The sequence below is a fragment of the Chiloscyllium plagiosum genome, unplaced genomic scaffold (genome assembly GCF_037043375.1).
Source record: "Chiloscyllium plagiosum isolate Xiang-an unplaced genomic scaffold, Cpla_swu_hap1 HiC_scaffold_31, whole genome shotgun sequence".
Taxonomy (NCBI): Eukaryota; Metazoa; Chordata; class Chondrichthyes; order Orectolobiformes; family Hemiscylliidae; genus Chiloscyllium; species Chiloscyllium plagiosum.
The window spans coordinates 24987727-25013298 of record NW_028270169.1 but is presented as its reverse complement, the minus strand read 5'-3'; the positions used below and the strand labels follow the sequence as shown (position 1 = coordinate 25013298).

The following is a 25572-nucleotide window of genomic DNA, read 5'->3' as shown; positions in this document are numbered from 1 at the left end:
CTACCAGCTAGCGCAGAAGAGACAACAGTTCCACTTTAAGACAAATGAATGTATGTTTGATATTTATCAATTTTCTCCAACATCCAATTCACTTTATTGACATTCAAGCATTCCAACACCTAAAGACATCCTAATCACTGTCATATTTTGTCAAAGATAGTACATTTGACTCGAGGTGAACAGCAATCATGAATTAAGGGTCTGCATTCAAAAGGTCCTGAACTTCAACAATATTAAGATACAAATTTCTTCCGGTTCTCTTTCCCACTCTCTGTAGGAAACACGTCTTTACCCAAACATCTTGGCATAGATGTAAGAAGTCAAAAATCATCTGCTCACCAAATTTAGGAACAAGTTATTAAGCATCATAAAACAAGTATCACAATTTTTCCAAGAAACATTTGGTGTTTCTTGAAGTGTCTTCTGCCTTGAACTTAAATATATTCATGATTGGAATACCAACATGGTGCAGAGTCAAAAATATGGAACACTGAATCACAATCTTTAATATGGCACTTGGGAAAGTTGACTGTAGAGGGAGAGGAGGAAAATGAACTCGAGAAAAATCAGATGCAAATCATTTCAGCCTGCTTCAAGGGAACTTTTAGCATAACAATTGGCCTCAGGTGATTCTGCACATTAAAAAAAAATCCAGCAATACTCCCAATGCGGTCTTATTTGGGAAGCCATGCAGATATGGATGTCAGCTGAAAATAGCAGAAGATGACTCGGTGGTGCTCTTGATATCCACAGATCAAATTAAACATCGACACTCATCACCTAACCTCACATATGAGCAATGATCATTTGGAGAACTGCTGGAACTTTTGCATTTTTTCCCAGCATGAGTCAAAGCCTTCACTAAATAGGGGAGATAGTTGCAAGGGAAATGCTACATATACCTGCACCAAAAGAAATGACATGCTTGCAAATATAATTGAACCTCCCTCAACAACATCCTCATTTATCTAACAATAAATATAAAGCAACCAACACAGAGGAAACAGGAACACACCATCTACTGTGGAACTGTGTAAAACTAACCTCCAATGCTGCCATTCTCACCACTTGGTTACTATGATAGAAAAAATTGGGAAGAACATCAAAGATGGAGGTCTCAGAGAGGATGAGCTTCTGCGAATAAGAAAGCACATATGAAAATGTTTCAATATATCTTATTTCAAGTGAGTTGGGCTACGCACATCACTATTCACATGTTTAATACATCTGTATGATAAAATTAGGTAAAATAGAATAGGTATCAATCATCTTTTTACAATAAAGTTAATGCACAACATTAATAGACGTATCTGGTAAAGCGAACAGGATAGGAATTTATGTTAAACCTGTCTTGCATCATGGGGCGATTGAAAACCACAGGAACAGTTCTTTATTTAAATCATTTTATGCTGCAGAAAACAGCAACACACTGAGCAAAAGTCAGCCAAATCCCCAGCTGAAGAATCAGAGTGTGTTTGATAAAAGCCTAAGATCAGGTCACAATGCTATCTTTCTGGCTGGAAGAGTCCATGGATTTATCCACTTCTTGGTAATGTTGTTCAATTACCTACTGAGAGATGATCAATGTTCTAGTAATAACTTGCCCTTAAAATCAATGGTCCCTTCTTGCAGTTATATTTTTTCTTCTTAAAAATTACAGACTTACACTGCAACAGATTTCAAATAGGACACATCAACCCCACAAACTTTATGCATTGGACAGTCTTCAGATTACAGTTTAGGCAGAGAAGGCTCAAATAATTTTACCACGTGAAGGGAAAATCACAACTCTGCCTCCTCCAATATCCAAGTGACTTTCATACATGGCACCCTGACTGCAAAGGCATGACTGGAAACCTTAGCCTAAGCCTATTTCCAAGAGAAAGGCAAAATGAATTGAAGAATATTTGCATCTTTCTCGCTGACAACAGAACACAGGCATCAACTGTGGCTCAATGGTAGTACAACAGTCTTATTAGTAAGTTCAAGTTTCACCCCAGAGACTGTGGCACTTATATTAGACAGTGGTGCAAGAGTGTTGCACTGCCAGAGTTTCCTTTTAAACTGGGGCTCAATCTGGCCTTTAAGGTGAATGTAGAGGATGTGATTGAACTTACCAAAGAAACTCCAAAGGCCTTGCCTCAGCCATATCAAACAACATTATCAAAACATTATTTGTCCATATGAGGTAACAGCGCTAACTGCTGAGCCACTATGCCACCCGTAATATTTCTGATTATAAGGTGGCTGCTGCATTTCCCAGTGAAAATACTTTTAAAATATAACTTAATGGGAACTTTGGAACATGTATACTTATGTAGGTTTATTCCTTGCTGGTTGATGCATTTACCAAAGGAGCCAGATAAAAGTCTCCAGTGCAGCTGTTAAATAGAGGAATCTCTTCACCCTAACATTATTTGGAATGATTTACAGTCTATTCCAATTCATAACATTCCTTAAGGATAGGTTTTGCATTTGAATATCATTTTTACATTCTATCACATGGGAGAATTTTTAGCATGATAATGCTGCTTGTCACTTAACAAGTAGGGAGTTAATTTCTTGATATTATAAAAGAGTAAATAACTTTTCTCCATAATTAGCTACCTAAAAAAATTGTATTCTCATATTGCAAGTCACACACTTCCATAACTGTATTATCATTACTTCTGAAGAAAGAATTGACATTGTCATATTGTGTTAAAAGCCCAAATTTAACTCAAAAATGTGGTCAAAATACCAAAATAATGTAGTTTAATTAAACAATTTAAACAATATAATGCAGGTGTTTCTATATACTCAATTCAAAGAACTAACCTGTTCAATTTTAAAATTAAGGAGTTAACAGAATGTACAAGGGGTATGATAACGAATAGTTCTGGGTCTTTTTAAAAATACCCACAAAACTACAAACTTTGCTTGATTTGACAGCCACGCTTCAATGAAATGCTCATTATTCACTTATCAAATAAACCAGTCAAACACCCACAGCATTGAATATTAGGGAAATAGTAGTAACAATCAGGTGAAATGGAGTATTATTAGTCCAATTATGCAAATATAATTCAGATCTCATTTTAGAGTTACAAATCTTTTAACATACTTTTATTGAAAGATATTTCTAAACTCCTATGCCTACAATTCCCGCCCCTTCGCCTATCGCCATCACCACGCCCGACCCCGCCCCCCACATTGATCTCCGTCCCTGCCCCCAGACCTAACCCCGCCCCCACACTCAGCTCCAGCCCCACACCAGGTCCTAGCGCCCAGCCCTGCCGTGTTTTCACCATCCCTCCAGACCTACCCCTCCCTGAGGATGAAAGATCAGTCCTCAGCAGACGCCTCACCTTCATTCCCCTACGCTCCCGGATTGATGAATTCAACACGCGGCGTGACATCGAACAATTCTTCCGCCGCCTTCGCCTCCGTGCCCACTTCTTTAACCAAGACTCCCGCCCACCCTCTGACGACCCCTTCTCCCGCCTCCAACACACCCCATCCACCTGGACACCCCGTGCTGGCCTCCTACCTGCCCTCGACCTCTGCATAGCCAACTGCCGCCGCGATATTAACCGCCACCTGAACTCCCCCCACCCCTCTCACCCACTCCAACCTCTCACCCTCGGAACGCGCAGCCCTCCACTCACTCCGTTGCAACCCCAACCTCACTATCAAACCAGCAGACAAGGGAGGCGCGGTAGTAGTTTGGCGCACCGACCTCTACACCGCTGAGGCCAAACGCCAGCTCGCAGATACCTCCTCCTACTGCCCCCTTGACCATGACCCCACCCCCCACCACCAAACCATCATCTCCCAGACCGTCCATAACCTCATCACCTCGGGGGATCTCCCATCCACCGCCTCCAACCTCATAGTCCCACAACCCCGCACCTCCCGCTTCGACCTCCTGCCCAAAATCCACAAATCTGACTGCCCCGGCCGACCCATTGTCTCCGCCTGCTCCTGCCCCACCGAACTCATCTCCGCATACCTTGACACCGTCCTGTCCCCCTTAGTCCAAGAACTCCCCACCTACGTTCGGGACACCACCCATGTCCTCCACCTGCTCCATGATTTTCGCTTCCCCGGTCCCCAACGCCTTATTTTCACCATGGACATCCAGTCCCTGTACACCTCCATCCCCCATCACGAAGGACTCAAAGCCCTCCGCTTCTTTCTTTCCCGCCGTACCGACCAGTACCCTTCCACAGACACCCTCCTTCGACTGACTGAACTGGTCCTCACCCTGAACAACTTCTCTTTCCAATCCTCCCACTTCCTCCAAACGAAAGGAGTAGCCATGGGCACCAGCATGGGCCCCAGCTATGCCTGCCTCTTCGTAGGATATGTGGAACAATCCATCTTCCGCAACTACACTGGCCCCACCCCCCATCTTTTCCTCCGCTACATCGATGACTGTATCGGCGCCGCCTCGTGCTCCCACGAGGAGGTTGAACAGTTCATCCACTTCACCAACACCTTCCACCCCGACCTCAAATTCACCTGGACAGTCTCAGATTCCTCCCTCCCCTTCCTCGACCTTTCTATTTCTATCTCAGGCGACCGAATCAACACGGACATCTACTACAAACCAACCGACTCCCACAGCTACCTGGACTACACCTCCTCCCATCCTGCCCCCTGTAAAAACGCCATCCCATTCTCCCAATTCCTTCGACTCCGCCGCATCTGCTCCCAGGAGGACCAGTTCCAAAAACGCACATCCCAGATGGCCTCCTTCTTCAAGGACCGCAATTTCCCCCCCGACGTGGTCGACGATGCCCTCCACCGCATCTCTTCCACTTCCCGATCCTCCGCCCTTGAACCCCGCTCCTTCAACCGCCACCAGGACAGAACCCCACTGGTCCTCACCTACCACCCCACTAACCTCCATGTACAGCGCATCATCCGCCGCCATTTCCGCCACCTCCAAACGGACCCCACCACCAAGGATATATTTCCCTCCCCTCCCCTATCAGCATTCCGTAAAGACCACTCCCTCCGTGACTCCCTCGTCAGATCCACACCCCCCACCAACCCAACCTCCACTACCGGCACCTTCCCCTGCAACCGCAGGAGGTGCAAGACTTGTGCCCACACCTCCCCCCTCACCTCCCTCCAAGGCCCCAAAGGAAACTTCCATATCCGCCACAGATTCACCTGTACCTCCACACATATCATCTATTGCATCCTTTGCACCCGATGTGGCCTCCTCTATATTGGGGAGACAGGCCGCCTACTTGCGGAGCGTTTCAGAGAACACCTCTGGGACACCCGGACCAACCAACCCAACCACCCTGTAGCTCAACATTTCAATTCCCCCTCCCACTCCACCAAGGATATGCAGGTCTTTGGACTCCTCCATCGTCAGACCACAGCGAAACGACGGTTGGAGGAAGAACGCCTCATCTTCCGGCTAGGAACCCTCCAACCACAAGGGATGAACTCGGATTTCACCAGTTTCCTCATTTCCCCTCCCCCCAGCCTGTCTCAGTCAAATCCATCAAATTCAGCACCGCCTTCCTAACCTGCAATCTTCTTCCCGACCTCTCCGCCCCCACCCCAGTCTGACCTATCACCCTCACCTTGACCTCTTTCCACCTATCACATTTCCGACGCCCCTCCCCCAAGTCCCTCCTCCCTATCTTTTATCTTAGCCTGCTGGACCAACTTTCCTCATTCCTGAAGAAGGGCTAATGCCCGAAACGTCGATTCTCCTGTTCCCTAGATGCTGCCTGACCTGCTGCGCTTTTCCAGCAACACATTTTCAGCTCTGATCTCCAGCATCTGCAGACCTCACTTTCTCCTACAATTATGATCGAACTGGTCTTTGTAAGCTTGTCACTCTATCATTACACACTGTACTCCTGGTAACTTGCAGCACTGTCACTAGCCAGGAATATAACTACAGAACACGTTACACAGTTCTATGACAAAGGTAGACAAAGAAAGTAATGATAAAAAGTTGCAAGCAGGTGGATTATTTTTTAAAACAAAAAATGATAAATACTCATATCTGATGCAATTACCTGAAGGTTTTCAATGCAGAACTGATGTCCATACATATCAATGGCTGATAGAAAAATGGATTCCACCTGGTTGTGACGGAGCTCATAAGATGGCAAGTGTGATGCAATCAGAACCTGGAGAGAGGGGTCCACAGGGAAGAGACTAATTTGATTAAAACTGTACACCTGACAGATACAACTCACAGAACATCCAATGAAGGTCATGACAATTTAAAAAGCATCTGAGAAGATTCACTAATCCTCTACAGTAACTCTGCATTAGGCAATAAATATTTCATTGGAGTCACACCTAACACAGAGGAAGACAGGTGTAGATTTTGCAGGCCCATCATCTCAGTTCCAGGAGATTACCTTGAGGAACTCCTGCAGCAATGTCCTAGGCCAAATCATCTTCAGCTGCTTCAACAATGACTTTCCCCAAGGTCAGAAGTTGGATGCTTGATGTCATTGCACAATGTTAAGCACAATTTGCAACTCCCCAAATTCTGAAGCATGTCCAAATGAAGCAAGACTTGGACAATATCTTCGCCCATGCCACAAAGTGCCAAATAATTTCATGCCACAGAAGTGCCAAATAATGACTAGATCAAGAGAAAATTTAACCATCATCCTTGCACTGTCAATAAATGAACATGCTGAATCCCCCAGTATCAACATCCTGAGGGCTACCATTGACCAGAAACAGAGTTTGACGTCCTACAAAAATACATTGGCTCCACATCAAGTCAGAGGTTAGGAATCCTGAAACAAGTAACTCTACCTCCCATCTCCCCAGTGCCAGGCTACCATATACAAGACACAAGTCAAGAATGTGATAGACTACTTCCCACCTGCCTGGAGTCCAGCTCCAGCAACCCTCAAAGACTGGCACCATCTCGGACAAAGCAGCTCACTTAATTTGCATCACATCCACAAACACATCATTGACATTCAGTAGCAGTAGTGTGGACCATCTACAAGATGTATTGGAGAAATTCACCAAAGCATCTTATATAGCACCTTACAAACCCACGACCGCTACCACCTAGAAGGCCAAGGGGAGCAGAGTCATGAGACACGACCACCTGCAAGTTCCCCTCCAAAGCTAGTCAACATCCTGATTGGGAACATTGCTGTCTCTTTGATGTCACTGTGTCAATATCCTGGAATTGCCTCCCCAAAAGCATTTGGTCTATTATACTAAATGGATTGCAGTGCTTCAAGTGGTTAGCTCACAACCTTCTTCAAGGGCAATGCTGGATGGGCAACAGATGTTGGTCAATGCTCACTTCGCATAACTGAATAATAAAACAAATTGAATTTAGATAAATGAGAGGTGCTACTTTTTGGGAAAGCAAATCTTCGCAGGACTTATACACTTAATGGCAAGGTCCTAGGGAGTGTTGCTGAACAAAGAGACCTTGGAGTGCAGGTTCATAGGATCGTGAAGGCGGCTTTGGTAAGTTTTCTTGTATTGGTCAGAGTATTGAGTACAGGAGTTGGGAGGTCATGTTGCACCTGCACAGGACATTGGTTAGGTCACTGTCGGAATATCGAGTGCTATTCTGGTCTCCTCCTATCGGAATGATGTTGCGAAACTTGAAACATGGACCCATTCAGAAAAGATTTACAAGAATGTTGCCAGGGTGGGAGGAGTTGAGCTATAGGAAGAGGCTGAATAGGCTGTGGCTGTTTTCCCTGGAGCGTCGGAGGCTGAGGGGTGACCTTATAGAGGTTTACAAAATCACAAGGGGTGTGGATAGGATAAATAGATAAAGTCTTTTCCTTGGGGTGGAGTTGTCCAGAACTAGATGGCATAGGTTTAGAGTGAGAGGGGAAAGATTTAAAAGAGGCCTAAGAGGCAACTTTTTTCACGCAGAGGGTGGTACATATATGGATTGAGCTGTCAGAGGGGAAGTGGTGGAGGCTAGTACAATTGCAACATTTAAAAGGCATTTGGATGGGTATATGAATAGGAAGGGCCGGGTGCTGGCAGGGGAGACTAGATTGAGGTGGGATATCTGGTCAGCATGGACAAGTAGTATGGTTGTCCACCTAAGAAATTCTGCTGCACTGGTCAGGAGTTCTGCGCATCTTTCTGTGGCAGATGAGCCTGATCCTAGAGTCGCACCTTCAACTACACAGTTAGTAAGTGTTTCTCAGAAGTGGAATTTGTCCTTGGCCTCGAGATCACTGTTATTCCTTTTTCAGACTCTTTTTCCATACTTCCTCTTGAAGAACTCTGCACCTTTATACAAGGGGGCTCCTCCTGAACAAGGGTCTGCTAGGTGTGGATGCTAATATTGCATTACTTGAGGTAATGCCTTCAGGCAGTCTTGGAAGCACTTCCTTGGTTTTTCTCTCATTTCTCTCATTTGTCCTTGAACTGGACAAAGATCATTTGCTTTGGCAATCAGATTGACTGACTAACTGAGTGCTATGGACTCAATAGGCTTGTATTTGCATTGTGTTTCAAAATCTTTAAATTTATGCCATATGTAATGTTTGTTTTCTTTCTATTTTAACTTCATTACATTGAGTAAAAAAACTTCTGTCATAGTGTAAAACCTGAATGTAGCATTGTCTGTTTGTATTTCAGTGAAAGACAACCTTAATTAAAAACAAACAAAACATGTTCTATCAAGTCAGTATTTAGTCTGGAATCTGGCTTGTTCAGTAATATGGACAAGCCAGTGTTGTGGTGCTGGTGCTGGACTGGGGTGAACTAAGTCAGAAGTCGCACAACACCAGATTAAAATCCAACAGATTTATTTGAAATCACAAACTTTTGGAGCACTGCTCCTTCATCAGGTGTAATGTAATACCACCTGCTGGGAGCATAACTTTGATTTAAAATGGAAGATCATTTTCCCTCTCAATCAAAATACTTCCTCAAGTTGGGAATGAAAGCAAAGGGAACAGAGAAAAACTCTTTAAAAAATGCATTATAATGTGTTCAGTTGCTGAATCCAATGGTCAATTTCTGCTGCTGCAGCTTTCATTTAAGGTGTAGTTAAAAGCTTTGGGCTTTGCATTTACATTTGTTGAATCTTAATCATATTCAGCAAATAAAAACCTAATTTTAATTGCTTCAGAGATGAAAAACGATTCTTCTTCCAACTTCCCAGAGGTTAGCATCTGAATATTTCAGATAGCAGTATGTGCATGACCATTGATCCCCATTACAACTGGGTTATTGAAAGTCAACCACTGTACTTGATATGTAACAGAGATATCCAAATGTGTTTAAAATAATATACTATTAGGATGACTTGTGAACACTACACTCCCCAAAGTTTAAATAAAAAATTTAGAAAATCAAGCAAGCTGTTTACGACTAAGATTCTATTTTGACTTAGAAATCCAGTAATAACCAGCAGATACTAAAGATAACAAACATATTTTGACAACACCTGCCAGCCCATGATACCTAACCAGCATCAACACAAGAAAATGCATTTCTAATCTTCAACACCACTGGGTCAAATTCTTAAAGAATTCCTTACCATACACCATTGTTAGTACCACCAGCACAAGGACTATCTTAGTTCAAGTTGACTGAATGCTGTTTCGTCAGGGAGGTTTGAATTGTGGCCAATATTTAATCCTCAGTCAACATCAGTAAAACAGATTATCTGGTCTTATCGTGTGCAGTTAGCAGTCACATTTCTCTTCGGTTCAACAGTAATAGTATTTCAAAAGTACTGAATTGGCTGGAAGGCACCTAGGGACACCATATGATCATGAAAGGTACCTATGTTAATACAAAATACTTCTTTCTGACTTGAAGGAACTACAAAATGCAACTTTGCCAGGACTACCCAGAGAAAAAAAGGAAGTCTTATTACACTAAACACAAGTCGCAATATTTCATCAACTGGCACAAAGTCGTGATGCACTGACAAAACAAAATTCATTTCCTATGGCAACCTGCACTCCTATTACACATTAAGCTTCATAAAACATCCCAAGGTACTCAACAGGAGTGGTACCAATAAAACCTTTTGACATGAGCTACAGAACAAGTCAGTACAGATCACCAAAAGTTTGATCAAAGGAGGAAGTTTAAAGGAATATCTTACAACAGGCACACAATAGGACATGAGAACAAAAAGTGGCATAAGATACCATGAGAGAAACAGCACCCGCATGAAGAAAAGAGCACAAAAGAGAGAGCAAACACGTGAAAGAAAGACTAAGAGTGGGAGTGAGCAAATAAAAAAGGTAAAAAGAGAATTAAGGAGTGAATTCCTGAGCTTAAGACCCAAGATAACTGAAAACCTGGTCAAATATGGTGGAATTGTTAAAATCAAGGAAACCAGCAAGTATTTGAAGAGTGCAGAGACCCTGGGCTTTAGATAAGCAATGTTCTTTATCAGAGGCACTTGAAGGGTTCAAGGAGGCAAGAGAGAGAGAGAGATCAATGTAAGTGATATACATGTGGAACCTATTTTCAGGTGTTATCAGAAAGATGCAGCAGTATTTGATAAATACAAATGGTACCAAAGATAAATCTCTGGGGAGCTGCAGAGATATCATGGTGCAGATGGGAATAAAAGCCATTGCATGAGATTGCTTGGCTATGACGAGAGAGCTAAGAGCGCAACTATAGTTTCGGTCAGTTGGATGGAACACAGGTGTTGGAGAAGGATGGGCTGAAAATGTGTTGCTTGAAAAGCTCAGCAGGTCAGGCAGCATCCAAGTAGCAGGAAAATCAACGTTTCAGGCATGAGCCCTTCTTCAGGAATGTGGAAAGTGTGTCCAGCAGGCTAAGATAAAAAGGTAGGGAGGAGGGACTTGGGGGAGGGGCATTGGAAATGCGATAGGTGGAAGGAGGTTAAGGTGAGGCAATAGGCCGGAGTGGGGGTGGGGGTGGAGAGATCAGGAAGAAGATTATAGATTAGGAAGGTGGTGCTGAGTTCGAGGGTTGGGACTGAGACAAGGTGGGGGGAGGGGAAATGAGGAAACTGGAGAAATCTGAGTTCATCCCTTGTGGTTGGAGGATTCCTAGGCAGAAGATGAGGCGCTTTTCCTCCAGCCGTCGTGTTGCTCTGGTCTGGCAGTGGAGGAGTCCAAGGACCTGCATGTCCTTGGTGGAGTGGGAGGGGGAGTTGAAGTGTTGAGCCACGGGGTGGTTGGGTTGGTTGGTCCAGGTGTCCCAGAGGTGTTCTCTGAAATGTTCCGCAAGTAGGCGGCCTGTCTCCCCAATATAGAGGAGGCCACATCGGGTGCAGCGGATGCAGTAAATGATGTGTGTGGAGGTGCAGGTGAATTTGTGGCGGATATGGAAGGATCCCGTGTGGCCTTGGAGGGAAGTAAGGGGGGGTGGGGGGGGGAGGTGTAGGCGCAAGTTTTGCATTTCTTGCGGTTGCAGGGGAAGGTGCCGGGAGTGGAGGTTGGGTTGGTGGGGGGTGTGGACCTGACGAGAGAGTCACGGAGGGAGTGGTCTTTTCGGAACGCTGATAGGGGAGGGGTGGGGTCCGTTTGGAGGTGGCGGAAATGACGACGGATGATATGATGTATATGGAGGTTGGTGGGGTGGTCGGTGAGGACCAGTGGGGTTCTGTCCTGGTGGCGGTTGGAGGGGCGGGGCTCAAGGGCGGAGGAGCAGGAAGTGGAAGAGATGCGGAGAGCATCGTCGACCACGTCTGGGGGGAAATTGCAGTCTTTGAAGGAGGAGGTCATCTCGGTTGTACGGTATTGGATCTGGTCCTCCTGGGAGCAGATGCGGCGGAGACGAAGGAATTGGGAATATGGAATGGCGTTTTTACAGGGGGCAGGGTGGGAGGAGGTGTAGTCTAGGTAGCTGTGGGAGTCGGTCGGTTTATAGTAAATGTCTGTGTTGATTCGGTCGTCCGAGATAGAAGTGGAGAGGTCTAGGAAGGGGAGGGAGGAGTCTGAGACGGTCCAGGTAAATTTAAGGTCAGGGTGGAAGGTGTTGGTAAAGTGGATGAACTGTTCAACCTCCTCGTGGGAGCACGAGGCAGCGCCGATACAGTCATCGATGTAGCGGAGGAAAAGGTGGGTGGTGGTGCCAGTGTAGCTGCGGAAGATGGACTGTTCCACATATCCCACGAAGAGGCAGGCATAGCTGGGGCCCATGCGGGTGCCCGTGGCTACTCCTTTGGTTCGGAGGAAGTGGAAGGATTGGAAAGAGAAGTTGTTCAGAGTCTGCCACTTCCTCCAAACCTTCGATGCTGCCTGACCTGCTGCACTTTCCCAGCAACACATTTTCAGCCCTGATCTCCAGCATCTGCAGTCCTCACTTTCTCCTTGGAGAAGGATGGACAAACATGCGCACACAAGAGACTGGTATACTATATTTCAAGTTAATTACAAAACCAGCGTTTTACCTGCCGAGCTCGGAGAGCCACCTTAGCATTGGTGGTCTTACTGAGCTGTGTTAACTCGGTTAGAATGGTAATTAGCTCATCAGTCAAAGTTGGATCCCGTCCACATAACTGGTCCTGAAGAAAGACATACAAAAAAAATCACAATGCATACAGCTTTTTCAAAAAAAAAGTAAAAATTCTAACTTTTTAAATTTCTTTTTGCAATGGAAAGATCAAGAGAGAACTAGCTGTAGTAATGGAAGAATCCAGAGAGGTAACCCATTAACAACAATACTATGTCATAATTTCTGGCTCCAAATTGCAGAACTTTAGCCATTTTAGTATTAAATGAAGAATTGTTAACTAAAATCATAAACACCTTCTAAAGATAAAAATTCTCGATAGAATATCACACATTACATAAAATCCCGCACATCAATATATTTATTGAATTAACTCTACTTTTCACTAAATCCCAATTCCATTCAAAACTTATTTTCTCTGTTTTAAGTTCATCACAGCCCCTTACCCATTTCCAATCCAAAAGGATAAGCAAATGATTAATGGTGAAACATACATTGTAAAAAAAAAATTAAAACAATTCAATCTGCAATTCAGTTGTGTAAATCATTATCTTGTGCAAGGTATTATATCCTGCCCTTAAAATAAAAACTTCCATTCAGATGTCAAAAAAAAAGAATTATTGAGTGGCATTATACTACAGTCACTTTTTCTTCCAGCACTCTTATTTAAAAGGATTTGATTGTGCACAATAATCAGGAACGGTAATCAGGAACAGTAAAGTACAGGGTGATGGTCGGGAGGGCAAATGTATGGCTCGATATCTGGCAATGTGCTCCCCACTGAAGCAATTAGTTTGAATTGTCTGAAAAATTGGCACTCAGAAAACAGCACAATGGAATGTATTTCAGAAAGGGAACACAGCAATCTCAACTTGATATTTTAACATTTGAGGATTCAAGCATCCATTCAACAATTTAAGTAGTTCTGTAGCAATCCTATACTGAAATCATTACTTTTGAAAAAAATAAGTCTTTTTATAATATTTATTAGAATGAGATTCTGCATTTCTACACATTTATTGCATTAATTCTACTTCTTAGTTAATCTCCGTTCTTTTCAAAACTTGCTTTCTCTGCCTTTATAAGCTGCTTTAAACCTCCCAGGTCTGGTTCCAATCCAATAGGACCAGCAATGGTCTGTTCCCAGCCCTCTGAGAACATCTCTCTCCAACCAACAGCTTAAGACTGTGTGGAATAAATCAGTAATTCACTGCCAAAAAAACCTATAGCATAAAGCTCATAAGCCAAGTGTCAACTCCCTCAACCACTATACCACCCTTTAATATTGGAAACATTAACCTAAGATCCCTCCAGTGATTCAGCTGACTAAGGCAGGGAGTAGCTGATTAAGGCAAACAGACCATGAAGGCCCAGTCCCATGTCCAGGCTGTAAAGAGTTAGCAGATGTCAGCCGTAACGACAAAACAATTTGTAGCGATTATTTTGCCAAAATGAGATACATGAGATACTTGGAGGTTTGGTGAAAATAGAAACTTCGCTAAAAAAAAGGTTTAACAACCATTGTGTTGTAATATAGAAATAAACAGTGGCAGTCATTTAACGGCATACCTCCAAGTGTCATGCAAATAATTAGACTGGACTATTACATTAATAAGCCAGCTTTGCCACACATTAACAGCACAAGCACCAATTAGCTTACCACTTCACTTTCCTGGTGGATGACCGAAAAGAAATCAAACGCAAACATATTTCATTCGAAAATGGAGGGGATAATGTATTTGTTTTAACCCCCAATAGCTTTCTTATTGAACTGTGGCATGGATTCTAAAGCATGCCAATGTGTAAATAAGACCAGGGTGTACATCTCTATGACTCTATCCATGAGCTGATAGGAAAAATATAGTTGTATTTGCAGCGCACCTAATTATAAATGTTGCCAAAATTTGAAACTCTGAGGAATGAAGATGGCAATAAAGTGATTGTGCTCCAATACTTAACAAGGCGTCAATGATTAAATTCAAAGATCCATAATATACAATTGTAGGATGACTAAAGTGAACACACTTCACCTGTGAGTGAAGATCAAAAACTCATTAAGAAAATGTCAGAAAATGTTAATGAACCATTTTCTTTAAATAGCCAATATATGCACATCACATGAAACATTCAGCAATAATATTGTAACTGAGAACAAATAGCATGGAGAAACAAAAATGACACAGGCCAAGTAAATTGAAACATATGGATAAATAGGCGGATGCTGAGCTTCTGTCAGGAAGCTTCGCTCAGCAATGTCAAAAGGTAGAAAGAGGGCCGCAACAACATTGCACTAATTCTTCTATGCCTTCTCTCTGTCGGAGCATTGCTCCTGTGGGGGATCCATGAACTTACCAGCAAATGTTTTCCTGTTTCTAAAACTCAAATATTTATATGTGCATTTTATTCTTATGAGTATAGCTTAAACTATTAAAATATATATGTTAGGCATATATACAGATCTTATAGGGCCTGGTAAAATTGGGAGACTTGGTGACCAAAATTGCCTTACTGTTTCTGACAAACATTTTTTGAATAAACCAAAATTCAATCATTTTCCAGGAGCTTAGCAAAGTGAGCTTTCATTATCTTTGTGTAAGTTTCCTTTTTTTTGTCCTCTGAAAATGCCAGCAGTGGTATCGGGTGCAGTCTGCCCTCGCACAATGTCAGTGAACAAAGCCGTCTCCCACTCTTTGAAAAGGACTAGCACCTCCATGACACCCCCATGTAATTACACACTTCAATGACTGGACTCTGAAGAAAATTGAAGACCTGCAAAGAGAACAGCTGCCGTTTCACTCTCCATCACCACAGCATGATTACATGAGAAATGAACAGCTCGGCTCAAAGCTACTTCGGAAATCTCAAAGGAAATACTGCTTTGTGTTAGAATAATGAGATTCTTATGGCCAAGCATTACTTAAAATCACATGAAATACTGTATAGACCTATTGCTCGAGATTAGCAGATTGGAAGCTGGAATTTCTGGACATAACAGAGCTTAACTTACAATAAGCATTGTAACAAGAAGGTTCTTCTTGGTGACTTGGGCGTGGGAGAAGATGTAGTTCAGGACTGTAGTCATGTCTCCTTTATGGTCCTCTCGAAGGGTAAAGACGCATTTCTCATAATGGCCTGCAGTTCGAAAAAGATATTATAGATAAATATCACTCTACCAGAACTGGCATGAAGGCTATCTTTTCAGTCTCTAAACCTTTTCTGAGAGAAACCTTTTGAACTTTTTTCTGCTCTTATTTCACTTACAGTCAAACCTCCAAGATGAATTTTTATTCTATGAAACCCCCGTCAATATGAACTCAATTTATCAGACCACAAAAGAAGACTTAATATATTTAGATATACAACTATATAACTTCAGATAAAACTAAATATACATTTCAGTTTGCTTCATGCAGTTTATTTTCCTCCATCAAAATATGAGTTTGTTGCACAATTTGCAAATTTCAATTGGACTATTCAAATCAATGCCCAGAATTTCCAATCAACTTCTGCAAAACAAAAATCCAAAACATTCAATGTATGTTTAAAAATCCAATTTAAATGCATGCCCTAAAAATATAAATGCATAACGTGAAAGTAGATTTTGGGTCAATGAGGATGAAGCAGACTTGCATTTATATAACATCTTATGTTTAAAACTACTTCACATACAAATAATTACTTTTTGAAGTGTAGCAACTGTTGCTATGTAGGCCAAAACATGACAGCCATTTGCATTAAGCAAGAGCCAATAAGCTGCAATGATGAATGACAAGATAATCTGCTTTTTGGTTGCAATGATTGACAGAGAAAGATCAGCAAGCTCACTGATCTTCAAACAGGCCATGGGTTGTTAGTTGCTCACTGGAAGACACACAGTTCAACATCTTTAATAATAAAGCACCCTTTCAATGCTGCTCCAGAATGACAGTATAGATTATATACCCAGGTTTGCAATTAAAATGACCATTGCTAATTGAGCCTGAAATAATAGGTAAGTTTCTGTGAAATTTTAGCCTTCATTACTGTGTGGATATTCTTTCTAGGATATTCCAATTTGGCACTGAAAACTAGAATAATGAAGAAATACAATTGATTTAATATAAAATGTATTGATAGATCAAGGATATGGACTTCTTTAATGTTCCATAAAATTATATCACATTATATTTAATTACATTACTCATGTTATATTATTTTTATAGCAATACCTGGGGAGAGTTGCAATGGTAAATCATTTTCCTGAATGCATATTCTTTAGAATGGCAAAGTACGTGCAAGTTGGAGTTTTCAAAATTCTACAGCATCAACTTGATCAGAATAAATATCACATGTAGCGTGATAACTTTTTTTAAAAAGCAGTTTTGCACACCATATAGAATCATGACATTTTAAAGAACGGAATAAAATTTCAAGACCAATGCGTGTAAACAATAGGTACCTAAAAGCCTATAAAATGTAATTTGCTGTGCTATGATAAAACAGGGAGCATTAACCGATTAGGTACTTAGACTGTCACATTATTTCATTCTGACCTCCAAGCTCTTCTTTGCTCTGATACAATCCATTTGTTACCACAATGTTAAGTGTTCATACGAATTGGTCTGTCGTTACTACTCAGACTAACCTGGCCTGTTCCCCCTCATGTTGAGATCGTGGCTCAGTGTCCTACAAAACTTTCTGATTTACTTTACTTCTTTGACAAGGTGGCCTGTACTACAGGACGTCATGGCTGCTAGACTGGATGCTTTTGATTCAAGTCTTCTCACCATCAGAATCCAACTTCACTTCCACATGTTCAGACATTCACACAGATCTGTGCTCCATGCTAGAGATGCATGCTATCCTTACCTGTAAGGCTGTAAGGAGAAGCCTGGAAACTATAGACCTGAGTCTGACATCAGTGGTGGCTAAGTTGTTGGAGGTGATTCTGAAAGATAGGATTTACATGCATTTGGAGAGGCAAGGATAGATTAGGGATAGTCAGCATGGTTTTGTGCGGGAAACTAGTGTCTCACAAACTTGATTGACTTTTTAAATGAAGTAACCAAAAAGACTAATGAGGGCAGAGAAGTAGACGTTGTTAACTTGGACTTTAGTAAACGTTTTACAAGGTTCTGCATGATCGACTGATTAGTCAAGTTAGATCACATGGGATTCAAGATGAGCTTCTCAATTGGATACAAAAGTGGCTTTATGGTAGGTGACAGAGGGTGGTGGAGGGTTGCTTTTTGAACTGGTGCCGAAAAGGTAGGCAGGGTGATTAGGAAAGTGTTTAGCATACTTGCCTTCATCGCTCAGACATTTTGTGTTTAGGAGTTGGGAAGTCATGTTGAGGTTATATAGGTCGTTGGTTAGGCCTCTTCTGGAGTACTATTTGCTGTTCTGGTCGCCCTGTTATAAGGAAGGATACCATTAAACTGGACAGTGTTCAGAAAAGATTGTCCAGGATGTTGCCAGGAATGGAAGGTTTGAGATTAAAAACAGACTGGAAAGACTGGGACTTTTTCACGAGGGCATAAGAGGTTGAGGGGTCACCTTACTGAGGTTTATAAAATTATGAGGGTCTTTCCCCTGGGTGGGGGAGTTCAAAACTAGGTGCACATTTTTAAGGTGAGAGGAGAAACATTTAAAATGCACGAGGGACAACTTTCTTTTAAACAGTGGTTCAAGTGTGGAATGAACCACCAGAGAAAGGGATGGATGCAGGTACACTTGCAACGTTTAAGAGACATTTGGACAAGCTAATGATTAGGAAAGGCTTGGAGGGATATGGACCAAGTGCAGGCAAATGGGGCTAGTTTAGTTTGGGAACATGGTCGGACTGGACTGGTTGGACCAAAGGGTCTAATTCCATGCTGCATGACTCTACCTTCTAATCTTTAGAACTCCTTGAAATAATACAAATTTACCTATCTGAACTATTAAACAGCCTACAGCATTTACTTTGTCCATCCTTTGCGTACCAATGGCTTCTTCTGGGTCAAAAGAACAGGATTCATAATTACAGGAAAATAATAGCCTGTAACGAATCACACATTATTCTAAGACTATGTGGGACTGAGTTCAAATGGCATGCTCTCTGAAGGCCACTGTATTTAATTTCTGCAAGTCTCTCAGGTCAATGGTTTCTTTTGCTTTTTTGAGGGATGTTTTCAAACCGCTTGGTACTTTTGCATTTTCTGCTCCATGACAGAGGCCAAGAAGATTCATAATCAACTGTCCAAATGGAGCCAACTAAGGTCAGCCATGGCACTTGTGAAAAACAACCGGTTTCAGCATGGGAGGATAACTCATTGCAATTTTTAAAAAATTGTATGTAAACATCAGGCAAGTACAAGGTCAGGCTCAGGTGTGCTGCCCTCTGCAATTGATTAACCCAATTAACAATACACAAATGTTAAGATCATTCGAGTGATTCTCCATTGGGCTTTTGGCAAACATGGAACTGTGGAGCAGCAATAATAACTGTGTTTATATCAAGATTGCCTCCTTAACCTTTCATCAAAACAGCAGTATCTTTACAGAAGGCTAAATGTTACATTGTTTGGTTTCAATAAGTTGTTCAGTCAATATATTTATTCAGCATCATGGCTTTATACATTTTGCATACCTGAATTACAGGAATGATGGTAATCTGCCCTAATGCTGGGGCTGGCAAAGCAATTATAACAATCTAACAAAACAAAACTTGGATAACACAACTAGTCAATGGAGTTCTACACTACACACTCTGGAGATACAGCTATTTGCCATTCCAATTATCTAAAATTTGGGGTGAGATAGAGGATATTTTCAGAGCTTGCTAATTATGATGTGACTTTTGTGCAACATTTTTCAGGCAGCTGAAGGCTTAGTCAAAATGACAATAAAATAGATTGGGATATCTGGTCGGCATGGACGGGTTGGACCAAAGGGTCTGTTTCCATGCTGTACATCTCTATGACTCTATAATAGTAAAATGCAACAAGAACACCTTGTTGGGGAATTAAATAGTGATGTCTCTCCTTGCTTTGATAACAAATATCCTATGGGTCACCACACTACTCCCTTAAAATACATCATTGGAGAATTTTCCACATATCATTGAGAATTTTATTGTGGATTGGTTCACAGACCTTGGGCTTACAGTGGATGTGGCAAGGATGGATTACAAACGGCTGTTTGGTGAGAAATAAGCTTAATGAGTTAGCCTGCCATCTTTTGGCCAATTGCATAGAATGTCATCAAATTATACGGGGCAAATATTGGTGCGTATCATTGTTAAAAATGCACACAATCTTTTGCATTTATTGCATATACTCCACTGGTCACAAGCCTCCAGTCTAACAAAACAACCCTCCACCACCACCCTCTGTCTACTACCTTCGGGCCAGTTCTGTATCCAAATGGCTAGTTCTCCCTGTATTCCGTGAGATCTAATCTTGCTAACCAGTCTCCCATGGGGAACCTTGTCGAACGCCTTACTGAAGTCCATACAGATCACATCTACCGCTCTGCCCTCATCAATTCTCTTTGTTTTGAAGATTCCTGCTATAGTAAAGGAACAACAGGCAAGAACCCCCAGATAATTTTATCCAGAAATTGTTTTTTGGATAGTTATTTGCTTCCAAATATGCCATTATGCAAAAAAAAAGCAGAGTTATTGCAAGATATGACATCCATCCCTAACAGCATTCTGTAACAAGCAGAAGTAGTAAAACTATTTTGCATCCATAAATCCAAAAATAATGACTTCAATTAACAATACTGTCCGCTTTCTGAGACAATAAATAGAAAGATAGTAGCTCTGGAATCAGCATTAAATATTACTGGGAGTAGTTTGCCCCCAAGCTGTACAGGATGCTATAAAACAAAAACGGAGTGTGGAGATCTCAAATATTCATTTAATGAAGTTTGCTTGTGGTGTCCACTTCAGATGGAAATACTAGAAAGTTTGACAGTGCTGCTGCTCAGGTCAAAGTGGGAACAAAAGCTGAGTGCCAATTTCACTGCATTGTATCCATCCTTCCAGTGCTATTGTAGAGAGGGGCACAATGTTGTTCACAGTGCGAGACTGTATGAGCAACATATTCCCAGCATTTCAATACAAACACATTTCTCGTGTTACTCCAGTGTACCATACAAAATTTATTTTCTCTTGCTCACTATTTTTCTCTGTATCAGTCCACGGTCAGAGGTAGGTAAACAACAAATATTCTGTTCCATCAATAAACTTTCCAACCAGCCACTAGTGTGTGTGGTAGTGATGTGGACCAGACCACTTTTGATGACTTTGAATACATACAATGGAGGATTTAGAATTAAAGTAGGACTATTGTATATATGTTACTTTGCTTTACAGCTCATTGGGAAGGCAGGTCATTCTGCATGCCCACATTCTAAACAGGCCCTCACGAACTGAGTTTCTTTCAATGTATCACATGGAATTGCAAGGCTGTAAAACTGCTGTAGGACAGCATAAGAAAAGTGTAAAGATTTGGTAAACAATGAATGAAAACAACTGTTGTTTAAGCATTATTGTCGTGCAACAGCTTGATAAAAGCATCTGGATAAGTGATGTTAGGATTTTTGCACTCAAACAAAAAAGATTCATTGCTTGCATTGCCACCTCCCCACCCCACCTTCTAAACACTCTCTACTCAAGGGACATAGCCAAGAATTTATAATGAAAAACAAAGAACAAGCAGTGCACTCTTGACACTCTATAATACTAATGCTGAAAGCAATCTACTGTCCTGCATCATCCTGACACCTATTTTCATCAAAATGGATAGGTTGAAGACTCAAAAGGATAACCTTGAAATTGTGATTAAAGGCTTTAATTTATTTTTGTTACCTTCATATTCTTGTTTGTTTTCTCTACCAATTTTCCCTCCTCTCCTAACTGTGTTGACTCCTTATTCAGTTTACTGTCTCAGTCACTGAGCATCCTCCACTTATAGGACCATATTCATTTACTCGCATCAAAACTGTTCATGGTCAATCTGTCATAAAAGTATGGTCATTAAGCCTGATCAGAAACCCCCAGTGACCTTCCCCATACACCATTCGATAATAAATACTATACTCAGTAATAGATCCTTTAACAATCTTTCTTCCTAGATGCAATACTTGCCCTGTATCCATATTAATGTACCTACCAAATTTTGGCCCGCTTACAAATGTTTGCTAGGATTTTTAAACAGTCTTTCTGCTGCCTCATCAGATTTCACTGCCCTAATTAACAAGTCCAATAATTAAAAGTACAACAAAGCTGCATTGTTATCACTTTTAACAATGTGTTTAAGAAATTCATATGCACACCTATATAATGACATGTTGTATAGTGAGGAGGAAGTGGGGAGGCTGCAGAAGGACTTTGTCAGGCTAGGAGAGTGGGCTAAGGAGTGGCACATGGAATACAATGTGGAAAAGAGTATGGCTATGTACAATGAAAGGAAGAATAGAGGTTATTTTCTAAATGGGGAAAGGCTTCAGAAATTTGAAGCACCAAGGGACTTAGGAATCCTAGTTCAGGATTCTTTTAAGGATAACATGCAGTTCAGCTGGCAGTTAGGAAGACCAATGCAACATTAGCAATTTCAAGAGGGCTAGAATATAAGAACAAAGATGTACTGCTGACACTGTATAAGGCTCTGTTCAGACAACATTCGATTCAGAAATCGACAGCAAGGAAACAGACCCTTTGGTCCGATTCATCCATGCCGCCCAGATAACCTAATCTGATCTAGTCCCTTTGCCAGCACTTGTTCATATACACATCCTGATGCCTGTTAAATGTTGTAATTGTCTCAGCTTCCACCACTTCCTCTGGCAGCTCATTCCATACAAGCACCACCCTCTGTGTGAAAACGTTGCCCCTTAGCTCCCTTTTAAATCTCACCGTCTCACCTTGAACTTATGCCCCTCTGGGAAGAGACCTTGTCTATTTACCCTATTCATGTCCCTCATGATTTTATAAACCTCTATAGAGCTCTATAACCTCAGCCTCCAATGCTCCAGGGAAACCAGCCCCAGCCTATTCAGCTTCTCCCTGTAGCTCAAATCCTCCAACCCCGGCATCATTTTTGTAAATCTTTTCAGAACCCTTTCAAGTTTGGAATGTTGTGAGCAGTTTTGGGTACTATATTTAAGTAAGAATATGCCGACAGAGGAGGGTTCCAGAGGAGGTTTACAAGAATGATCCTGGGAATGAAATTCTTGAAACATGAGGAATGATCGAGGGCCCTGTGTCTGTACTCACAGTTTAGAAGGATGGGGGAGGGTAGATTGCCATGTTTACACTTAGAAAATACTAAGATGCCTGGATAGAATGCATGTGAAGATTATGTTCCCACCAGGAGAGAATAGGACCTGAGGGCACAGCCTCAGTGAAGGGATAACCCTTTAGAGCTGAGAAGAGAAGGAATTTCTTAAGCTTGAGGGCAGTGAAACTGTGAAACTCACTATTACTGACTGTTCTGGAGGCAAAGTCTGAGTACATTTAAGACAAAGATAGATATGTTCTTAATTAGCAATGGGATCAAGGGTTACAGGGAAAAGGCAGGAGAATTGGGCTGAGAAACAAATCAGCCCTATCAAACTGTGAAGCAGACTCGATGGGCCAAATGGCTTAATTTTGCTCCTATATCTTATAGCCTTATGCTGATTTTTTATTAATGGAAGAAACCCCAATCAACCTCCTCTAAAACTAGGGAATTATTGTGAAGAAACAGACATGTGGACACATGCGATGATGTATGTGGTCTGTACTGCATGGAGGTGGTCTAGACACTCAATCCCATCCTATCAGGTGCTTTGCTTCTTTCTGACTGTAGCAAGAGGCAACTAGGCCCAGATAATCTGTGACAACTGTTTCAAAAAGGATTGCCATTGAGAAAACTACACTGACTCCTGGCCTCTTCCTGTGCTTCTATTATTCTAGGTTTGGTCCCTCAACTTCATAGAAAGGGTCTTCTGCTTTTACTGAAGACCTGAAGAAGGGCCTGTGCCCGAAACGTCGAATCTCCTGTTCCCTGGATGCTGCCTGACCTGCTGTGCTGTTCCAGCAATAAAGTTTCAACTTTGATCTCCAGCATCTGCAGACCTCACTTTCTCCTCTTCTGCTTTTACGCGGAATTGAAGAAATTCACTCAAAGTAGGAGCAAGGGATATAAAGAGACAAAGAATGAATCCACTGATTCCACCTACTTCGAGGTAAGGGAGCAGGAAGCAAGAAGCAAGAGGATTTAAGATCGTAATGATGATTCTTGAAGGGCTCCGGACCAAAACATCGATTTTCCTGCTCCTCGGATGCTGCCTGACCTGCTGTGCTTTACCAGCATCACACTCTCAACTTGGATCATAATGAGTCCAGTGACTGTTAATATCATCAAGCATCCAAATCAACATTGGAACGAGATCTCACTTTACACAGAAACACACCCACACCTATGCACAAGTTTATTCATAGTGACAAATGGAAGAAAGCATTTGATTAATTTCACAATAAATCAAAAGTCTGTTTGCTAATGTGAAAATGGCACAAAGTGAGTCTACATACCAATCTATCTTCCACAGATAGGATTTTATTTAATTGAATAGTAAACTGACCAGAAACTGCATCTAGTAACTTTTCCCTGTCTTCTAAGGCAAGGAGATCTTATCACTCTACTGGCCTCAGACAAAACTCTCAATTCTATTCCCAACATGCAAAGCTATAGCACCAAACAACAGAATTCTCATGTGCCAATCTGAATAAGGCTGGCAATTATAAAATAGAAAACAACATATTAATTAGAAGCATTTTAAAGTATTACAAGTATTCCTTCGCAATATATTCCACTTTTCTCATTATTGTGCTGTAAATGTACAAAGGAACAAGTGTAGGCTGTTCAGCCCCTCATGTCTGCACCAGCTTTTAATTAGATCACGACTGATGTGGACCTCAATTTCATTCACCTACCTTTGATCCGCATCACTTGGTATCCTTTTCAGAATTCCACTGCCCTCTGTGTAATAAAATGTTTCCCATTTGCTCCTGAATCATCTCTAAGATTAAAGCGATGCCTCGCAATGTATATTTCTCCAGCAGAAAGGCACTTGTTCTGACAGACCGCAGCAAATCTTTTCAAATATCGCCATCAAGTCACACAATAATCTTTCAAATTTAAGGGAATATAAATCAGGTTTATGATGAAGGCCCTCATCATTTAACTCTTTCACCTCAGTTTAATGCATGTCTGCACTGGACTCTCTCCAAGATCATTATACCCTCCTGGAGATGCAAGACCTAAAACTGAAGCTCCAGTCCAGGTGGAGGTCTGCAGTTGGCAAACCATACACTTTCATGTGTGTCAAACCAAAGTAACCAATACTGGAAGAAAATCAGACTTTCTTACTTTATTTGACCGTTGCAATATTTTCCATAACAATCCGCTATTAGTTGTAACTCAGTCAGCAGCATTCTAGTCTCTGAGTCAAACACATTGGATTCAAGTCCTATTTCAGGACTCAAGCACACATTTCAAGGCCAACAGTGTAGTGTAATGTTGAGGCAGTGCTGTCAGAGGTGCTGCCTTTCAGAGGAAGAGTTAAATTGAGGCCCTGTCTGACTCTCAGGTGAACAAAGATTTCACAGTTCAATTCCAAAGGGCAGAGGAATTATCCCTGTTGTCCTGGCCAATATTTATACATTAACCAACATCAAAACCAGATCATCTGGTAATTAGTACACTGCTTGCTGTCTGCCAATCAGCTGTTATGTTTCCTGCGTTGTAAAAATGACTACACTTCAAAAGTACTTCAGGACATTGAGGTAATGAAAGGCACTTTATTGATAATAGATTTTAAAGTATAAAATCAGATGTTCATAGATGCACTAGTCACGGTCATTCAAAACAATCCAGGGTAGAGATTCTATCCTGAGAAAGTAATGCTACAATCAATTATAACTCATTCTAGTTGTGGTGAACTAATTTAGTACAGAAGAGAATCAAGGTCTAAGCTCTTCCTTAATTCTGTACTAAATTACTATAATAGTCCAGCAGGTGTATATTAAGCCTTAACACAATATCATACACAGGTCCAGGAGCTCTCTAATAACACAATGGACAGCTGTCTCGCCTGACCAAACAATACACTGCTGCCATCTTGTGTCAAATTAAAAGT

General features: G+C 41.6%; 1 protein-coding gene across 2 annotated transcripts in view; it reads right to left on the bottom strand.

Annotated features, from left to right (window-relative positions):
- The window catches only part of acaca (acetyl-CoA carboxylase alpha), a 264322-nt gene that overhangs the window by 169944 nt on the left and 68806 nt on the right, over positions 1-25572 (bottom strand). For both annotated transcript variants that reach the window (XM_043718470.2, XM_087977363.1), the window contains exons 24-27: positions 15431-15555; positions 12362-12475; positions 6030-6143; positions 1045-1134 (exon numbers count right to left, since the gene is read on the bottom strand). In XM_043718470.2, coding sequence (XP_043574405.2) covers positions 1045-1134; positions 6030-6143; positions 12362-12475; positions 15431-15555 — 443 coding nt within the window. The remainder of the gene's footprint in view (positions 1-1044; positions 1135-6029; positions 6144-12361; positions 12476-15430; positions 15556-25572) is intronic.